This window comes from Triticum aestivum, chromosome 3A (genome assembly GCF_018294505.1).
Source record: "Triticum aestivum cultivar Chinese Spring chromosome 3A, IWGSC CS RefSeq v2.1, whole genome shotgun sequence".
Lineage (NCBI taxonomy): Eukaryota > Viridiplantae > Streptophyta > Magnoliopsida > Poales > Poaceae > Triticum > Triticum aestivum.
In genome coordinates, this window is record NC_057800.1 from 562,444,383 (window position 1) to 562,453,072 (window position 8,690).

The 8,690-nt window shown below is 39.9% G+C and overlaps 1 protein-coding gene across 1 annotated transcript in view; it reads left to right on the forward strand.

The window, feature by feature from the left end:
• Positions 1-8,128, forward strand: part of LOC123062234 (exonuclease 1) — a 9,228-nt gene extending 1,100 nt beyond the window's left edge. Inside the window, exons 2-14 of the mRNA XM_044485665.1 lie at positions 1,215-1,334; positions 1,600-1,723; positions 1,843-1,980; positions 2,778-2,987; positions 3,360-3,532; positions 3,781-3,853; positions 4,507-4,633; positions 4,959-5,302; positions 5,409-5,463; positions 5,602-5,882; positions 5,980-6,028; positions 6,518-6,725; positions 6,835-8,128. Coding sequence (XP_044341600.1) covers positions 1,215-1,334; positions 1,600-1,723; positions 1,843-1,980; positions 2,778-2,987; positions 3,360-3,532; positions 3,781-3,853; positions 4,507-4,633; positions 4,959-5,302; positions 5,409-5,463; positions 5,602-5,882; positions 5,980-6,028; positions 6,518-6,725; positions 6,835-7,492 — 2,560 coding nt within the window. The 3' untranslated portion in view covers positions 7,493-8,128. The remainder of the gene's footprint in view (positions 1-1,214; positions 1,335-1,599; positions 1,724-1,842; positions 1,981-2,777; positions 2,988-3,359; positions 3,533-3,780; positions 3,854-4,506; positions 4,634-4,958; positions 5,303-5,408; positions 5,464-5,601; positions 5,883-5,979; positions 6,029-6,517; positions 6,726-6,834) is intronic.
• The last annotated feature ends 562 nt before the right edge of the window (positions 8,129-8,690 follow it).

Genomic DNA, 8,690 nt, shown 5'->3' on the forward strand with positions numbered 1-8,690 from the left:
CTGCGCTAATGTAAGCGAGAGCGCATTCTTCTTAGCGTGCGCTCCGGCCGCTTAGGCGCGTGGGTCGCGCGGAGAAGGCTGCGCTCCACCGCAATACTAGTTAAGGGTAACGAGGTTTGTAAAAAAGTAACGCAATTAATTTTTTTACCATCCGATGTATCCCATCTCTGCGATGACTATATATTAGTAGTAATGGGAATAGTAGGGATGGTAATGGACGATGATTGTTTACGAGGCACTTACTAATCATTGGTTGGAGACCTAAGCGTAAAACCTTGCTAGCATGTAGTAATAGATTACTACGCTATGATGGAGTCAATGGTAAACCTAGAAAAACCAGGGTAGTAATGCATTACTACAAGAGCTTTTTTCGTTGAAAAGAAAACACTTGAATGTAGTAACGGATTACTACGCTACGGAGTCAATGGTTAGCCTAGTAAAATTAGTGTAGTAATGCATTACTACTTCTACAGGTCCAATTACTAGATGATAAACCTAGTAAAACTAGGGTAGTATTGCATTACTACTTGGGCAGGTCCAGTTACTAGATGGTAACATCATTACTACTGCAAGCCCAATTTACTGGATGGTAGCAATTAAATGCTGGGCTGAGCTGTTTTACGATCGTCAATTACACTAGACTAGGTGTAGGCATGTGTGGGATCCTTAACTTGCGCGTGGATCATAACTCGTTACTACTGATTTTTTTCCTGAGGAAACGAGCCTGGTTAAGCGCGCGGGCCTGGTCGTAAGTTCATTACGGTAGCTTTTATGACCGAGCCCGCGCTTCGTCTAATTAGTGCGTACAACCGGTGGGTTGATGGGCGGCTGGAGCGCACGCTAGGTTATAATACGCGCACGCTGACTTTAGCAGGTCTATATATATATATATATATATATATATATATATATATATATATATATATATATACGGGAAACATATCTGGGAAAGATCTGGTTCTGTTTTAGTTACAAAATCCACCATTTCAATCCGTAGAAATTTTGTTGGTGAGGTCTACGTATGGAAAGTTCTATAAGTACTAACTTTGCATCATTGCCTTCTTACACCGTAGTTTCCTGACGCAGTTGAAATTCATTTGTCACCGAATCATAGTGCAGAGGACCATAGAGTTATGTACAACTGCAATTCACAATCACATCCTGAGTGCAGCACCATAAACTCACCTGTGTTTGCACCCTTGAATTTGAACCAGGCATATCGAGTACTGCATGCATAGGGTTAACTTGTTGCGGCACCATGGCGTGAAGCCAATTCTTGTATTTGATGGAGGCTTTCTGCCAATGAAGAGCGAACAAGAGGTCAAACGTGCAAGGTATGCTCTTCTTTGAGGGTAATAGTCTAGTGTGTTTCAGCTGTCAAGCGACATTTGCATTACCTTTCAACAATGTTATGCATTTAGAAGTTTCTTTGCATATGAGCTACTGTTGTGGTCATCTGGGGCTCTCTACCTATGTAGTGCAGTTGTAATATTATTACCTAATGTTGAATCGGTCAAGGGGCTCTGCAGTTTTTGTTGTCTCTATGCAGTCATCATTCTACAGTATTATTTACTGGATGCTAATCATGCAATCATTCAGGTCACGAAAGGAAAATCTTGAGCGTGCCAGGGAACATGAAGCAGCTGGGAATTCCCGTGCTGCTTTCGACTGCTACCAGAAAGCTGTTGATATTACACCTAAAATTGCTTTAGAACTGATCCAGGTACAGATGTAAATTCCATGTTATATTACCAACTTGTTACCACCTATTTAAAGTAGTTTCTAACAGAGTGAAAATGTTTGGTTTGATTTCTGTAAATTGTCTTTAAACATGCAATGCAGGTACTGAAGCAAGAAAAGGTTGATTATATTGTTGCGCCTTACGAAGCAGATGCACAAATGACGTTCTTATCTGTCAACAAACTTGTTGACGCTGTAATTACCGAGGATTCAGATTTGATACCATTTGGCTGTTCTAGAGTAAGCACACTATTACAACCCCCTCCTCAGCCCTCAACATATACCATAGCCTTTCTAATTACTAGCACAATGCCCGTGCGTTGCTATGAAACTATAAAATATGAGGATTTAGGCCACTGGCTTAGAAAATCGTTAATATTGTTCTGCAGCCTTTGTGCACAGTTCATGATTAAAAAGAGCAAAAATACATGAAAGATCATGCGGCTGGCATTGGAGAATCTTAAGAGTTCATAGTAGGTCATTTGGAAGACGCAACATTTCGGATGTTTAAACATATGAGAATAGGCAGTAGTAAGTTGACTGCACAAGGTCGTGAATCGGGTAGGAGGACAAAATCTATCGTCGCTTTGGAATTACAATTTGTTCACTCTCTTTTTCTGTGGTATAGAACTGGAGGAACTTGGTTGGTAAGAGAAACTGAAAACATAAGCATATATTTGAGTTGGAGCTGCATGTCAGGTTTTTGTTATTTGTGTCTTCTATCAGTGTTGGTCTCATATGAAAGTAGTAGTGTACTTGTTTATTTATGTCAGGTCCCACATGTGAGTAAAAGTACATTTGTATATATATGTCTCTTAGAAGGTTGCTCATCCCACATATTGGTAGAGGTGCATTTGTTTATTAGTGAAGATTGTTGGTTCCACATGTGAACTCACCACTAGCTCCAACTTATATAAGCAGGAAAGATTATCTTGGTATCATGGTTTGGCAGTTGAATAACTGCCGTTCTCTGAGCTTGTCCTCTGAGAACATTACTTGTATTCTCTCATTTTTATGTATCTTATTGTAATGTGCAGATTATTTTCAAGATGGACAAATTTGGGCAAGGTGTTGAATTCCAGATAACACGATTGGAACGAAACAGGGAGCTGGACTTAAATGGATTCACGAAACAGATGTTACTAGAGATGTGTATTTTAAGTGGCTGTGACTATCTTCCATCCTTGCCGGGAATGGGTGTCAAACGTGCTCATGCACTCATCCAAAAACTTAAGAGTCATGAGAAGGTAAATCCTGTCTTCTCTCTGTCTATTCAATATACTACCTTCAATACACATAAAAATAGTAAAAAACCCACAGAAAAAACAGAAAACATGTGTAGAACAGTTGTCCCTACAAGATAAGACAGACCTAATAAGGACAAATGTGCATAATGCGCAAGCAGAATAAATAGTTCAAGAGATGGCTCCTACAGGCAAAACAAAAGGTTTACTGATCCATCTTTTATGAAGCTATTATCTTATTATCTTATAGTTAGTTATTCAACGTACAACCAAATGTTACAAATGAGATTTCTTTTTAAACTAGTCATGCAACCCAGTGATCAATAAATGACGAGTTCTTAGTGTGATGGAAGTTAATGGAATGCATGCTTTCAGGTAATCAAGCACCTGAGGTACAGTGCTGTTTCTGTTCCACCTCAATATGAAGAGAATTTCAAGAAGGCAATATGGGCATTTCAGTTTCAAAGGGTCTATGATCCTGCGACAGAAGATATTGTTCATTTGTCTGGCATTCCTCATGACCTCAGCGAAGACGACTTTCTGGGACCATATCCTTTGTGAACTTATATTTTTATAGTTAGGTATTATATAAATATGATAAGCTGATGTTCATACACGTCATACATTGATCTTTTCCATCATTTGTCCATTCCTTCTAATGACCATTGAATACAGGCGAATTTGAAAATAAGCTAAGGATTTCATGACACCATGTTACTCAGTAATCCCAAATCATTTTACCTCCTGAAGGAACTCTACTTTCATGCACTAGAGCATTTCCTTAATTAGTTTATACATGGTTACCACAGGCTGTTGTTAAAGGTATTGCTCTAGGGGAAATTGATCCACTTACAAAGGAACCATTTGAGGTACTCTCTGTTTCCTACTGTGCTGTTCTTGTTAGGTTTTTGTCTTCCACAAGATTTTTTGTGTCAATCTACAGTTTTGGGAAAGTTATACTTGTTTTCTCTCATATGCTTTACTAATTTGCCGTTTTAGTTTGCTGGTGCTTTGTTCCTCCTAATGTAATTCACCCCTCTCTTCTGAGGAGCCTTGTGCATGTAAAAGCATGTGCATGCACAAACGAAGCATGATGCAATTTCATGAATAACACCATATGAGGGCTTTTTAGAAATGTTTTCTGAATTTTAATAACGTTCTCTTTATTGATTAAGTAAAGGAAGTCTTGAGAATAACATTACACTAGCCCAGCATGGAAGATATGAAAAGGGGAAATAACAAAAATATTTAGTTATAAAATAGACAAGGTTCCTCACTAAAACAAAAGAATGGAAGTAAATATAAGTTGTCATGTTTTCATGTATTTTTGACGCCTCTAACTAAATGTACTACCATCATCTTACAGAAGTTGAAATAAGTAACTTTTGTCGCTTGTTTATCAAATATTATACCAGCATGTACTTAGTTATAGTGCAGGATGTGCAAATTACCAACATGTAGTTGTGTCTTCGTTCTTGATTATCTTATTGAGATTTCTGCCTTACGTATACATATCTTGCAGGCCAGCATTCCTTGCAGTGCACCTGCTGCTGATAAAGGTTATCCGGTCAAGGAGTCTATTATTCCTTCAAATGGAAAGAAGAGGCTAGAATTGCCTGTGCAGAAAAACATATTGACAAATTACTTCTGTATCCTCTCAATGCATCTTAATTTTATTCAAGAAAACTTTGGATGAATTAAGTTTACTAAAGTGAGCTCCTAGATGCGTGTATATAATTCACATTTATGAATTGCCTTGGACAAGAATCTTGTTAATTTTTGGTTTTTGAAACCTGAATACCTGATTATCATTTGAACAGTTTTCTTACCCCACCACTCCAAATATTTTGGCAGGTAAAGGCGATGTACGAAATGTAGTATGTTATTGTCCATATTGTCTTGTTGATTGAGATAATTTGCATCCTTTATTCACACTGTTTAACTACCCATTGCACTATCCTTAACCTTTAGAAGGCTTAGCATCGCTTGAGGCAAAACGGAAGTTCAGGGCACCTAAGGTTACACCCAAGCAAAAAATGTTGAATGAATCTTCTTTTCCGAGCCGTCAGACTGAAGACTCTGGCACCCCTGATTCAATTGAAGACACTAGCTTGCCAATGAATAATATTCAATTCTCTCAGTATAGTTCTGAGCATTTTAGCTCTGAACCTCCTCGAGATGATTCAATTGATGCTTCTCAACGTAGTACTGGTCGTGCCTTCCCCTGGGACGATTCAGATAGTGTTTCACCCCACTGTATTTCTCGTGATATTGGCAGTGGTCCTCTTTCTAGGGATCAACACATTGAAGATGCAGAGGTATTTCTTATTAGTGTACTGCGTAAACATTTGCAATGCTCTCTTAGTCCTACCTTCTTACTGCGGACATATTTCTCTTGTCCTTGTGTCTTGCTTGTCTTTTCAGGTTGAGGTCAGTTATTGCAACACAAGTGCAATGCCAATAAGTCCTTGCTTAGAGAGTAAGATCTCTAATTTTTGTAGTTGATGTGTGACTTAATCCATAAGTCATGTGATAGTTTCTTTATTCATGGAGAGTCAACATTAACCATCTTGGGACTGATTTCAGTATTTCATATGTGCCTGTTTTATGTTTCTAGGGACTTCGCCTGGGATAGCAGATCCATCATTAATTTCTCATAACACGGAACCATCGAGATCAGTGCCACATTATGCTGAAAGTTATGTGGCTCCTACTGTAAGGAGTTCATACTTCAAGAAAGATAAGAGGGTTTTCACAAATCAAGTAGAAGACCAGTTAGATGATGACGATGATGATAACGCTGAGACTGGCACTTCCACTCTTTCTGGAATTCAACCGGGGAACCCTGGAGGTGTTGTGAAGAGAAGAAAACTTTGGGATCCCCAAAATTTTGAAGACGTAAATGATCGTTTTAATTTCTACTTATCATTACATGGCAGCTAGCCTAGTAGTTCTACTGTGGTACTAGCTGGTATCTGATATGCTGTTTGTGCAGGAAACATTGCCACCAACTAGTTCACATGACAGTCCAACAGTTGATGAAGGTAATAGTTCTACCTTGTTCTTATTTTGCCTTTGTTTCTTCTTTTTGATAATTTGAACCTGTTCCTTGTTCCATTGCTATGTTGGATATGAAGATAATATGACTAAAAAGGATTGCAAGTAACATCAGCCTCTGTTTGTCCTTTGCTTGTTACATGCATGCAGTTTGGTGGATATCTCACTTGGCAGCTTGATTATCATTCCCTGGAATGTTTTTTGTGTGACATATTAAACTTTCCTCATTTGTTAATTGTTATTCTTGGTCACAAGGAATGTTAAGCATTTCAGTCATTAATCAAGCTTGGTTTTTTAAACCAATTCAACCAAGGTTACCGCTTTAAAGTAAATTCAGTTTAGATGCTTCTCAATCTTCATTTTCCATGCAATTCTTCCTGTATTATAGATCGTTTATGTACCATTTAACACTTTTTTTATTACAATCTGTCTTGATCTTTAGAGAGCAATCTGTGTAATGTCTGAAATTATTGCAGGCTGTGGTACTGATTCCCTTGATGACATCGACACAAATTCTGAAGGAAGATTCGGATGCAATGTTTCCCATGTGAATAATTACAGTGGCATCGCGGAGAAATCGATGGATAAGTTTGCTGCACTGATATCATCTTTCAGATACGCAGGCTCCCGTGCCAGTGGCCTTCGTGCTCCTTTAAAGGATGTGAAGAATACCCTTTCTGTGAGGTATGCAGCTTCATAACTTGTGCATATACACAATTTACTTATCAGTACATGGAATAGACCTGGTTTCATCCATGAGTGAATATATAACGGCACAGTTATTCTGTCACAGATCTATTCTCAGACCCCCGGAACAGAACCTCTGGTGTACGGCTAAGAAGACCGCGAGAGGTCGTGGTTCACGAAGCAGATCCAGAAGTGATGCCTCGAATAGCGCCGACGGTCCTCCTGATCTGAGCGCGTTTGCACGCAGCCCTGTTTTTCTTCCTGATCTGGGGAAGGTCACCGATAAAGATGCACCGGCAAGATCTACTACTGGTGGTTGTCTTGATCAGAGCAGGAACACTCGTAAAGCAGTGGGCACTGTTGTCAGTCCTGATCTGAGCACATTTGCATACACACCCACGACTACTGCTAGTCGTCCTGAACGGAGCAAAGTCTCTACAGCTATAAGGACTGCAGACAGTCCTGATCCGAGCACATTTGCATACCGACCCACGACTACTGCTAGTCGTCCTGAACGGAGCAAAGTCTCTACAGCTATAAGGACTGCAGACAGTCCTGATCCGAGCACATTTGCATACCGACCCACGACTACTGCTAGTCCCTCTGAGCGGAGCAAATTGTCTCCTACAGTTATAAGAACCGCTGACAGTCCTCCTGATCTGAGCACATTTGCATATAAACCCATGAAACCTTTGAATGGCAGCAGGTTTGCAGGGACAGCATTAGTGGCTTCTGGACGATATTCTCGAGGCCGATTCACATAGAACTGCCGATGAGTCTGTTACCTTTTATGATATGGGCGTGTTTGCTATTGCACGAAAAGGCCAGCCTTCATGCTTTGACCTGAGCAAACTTAGATCTAGCAGCAAATGCTGTCAAATGGTGTCCTTGGCCACCCATGGACCTGCAGTCCCGATGAACCCCTGATCTAAGATCACCCCTTTTTGCGCCAACAGAATGGAAGCATGAAAGAAGATGGCAGTCGGTACCTGTAGAGGCTTGGTACTTGACTTCATTTTTATCCCATGCAAATGCAAGCTGAAGCATGTATGGTCTGGAGGGGGAGGTAGCTGGCAGCAGGGGCTAATAGCTTCAGTTTCAGAGACCACCGTGTGTGGTGTGCAAACCTAGCACATGCCCATTTCTGTTCTTTCCTGGATACTGTTGTCTTTTGAGCATTAGTATAGGTGTTACCTTCTGTCAATTCCCAATCAAGATGAATCAAGGAATTGTACAATATGTTGTATTGTGGTTTGTGGATTCCGTGTAATTTGTTGTTGGGTATAGTAATGATCTTGAATGTACTATTTGTGTATTGAACGGACTGGGTTTTTTGCTCTCCGGACCGGGCGAAACCTTTATCGATACCGTTTGTTAAACCCTCAAGATGCTTCTTTGTACTTGATCAGAAGTAGGGAGAAAAATGAATACATGTGGTGCACCATCCTTTTTAATTGCAATTGCATTGTATTGTCTGGGTACACAGTACTTTGATTTACTTGTGCGTATATAACTCTCCTATGCTTTATTTTACTCGTGTGTACACTTGAAATTATTTTACATGTGCGTACAGTTGAAGAAAATTAATACATGTCTATGAAAAATGAAGAGATGTCTGGGTATGCCATCCTTATTAATTGCATGCTTCAGTTTTAAAGACCACCGCGTGGTGTGTGCAAACCTAGCACATGCTAATTTTCCGTAATCAGCATAATAGTTTCTTTAGAATTCGTGTCGTGGGATCATCTGTTTTCCACCTAGACTTGTCACCGAATGTTTTTTAAATATGTATTAGCATTAGGAGGAGTCTTCAAGTAAAACTTCCTCCTCGGAGCCACCGACACTTCTCCATAGGCACATTGATCATCCTTGATCATTTTGGTGTTCTTTGGTGAGGGGAGAACCTCTAGGGTAGCCCGATCTTCACGAATGAGAGGAGGGAACAACGAAGAACACGAAGAT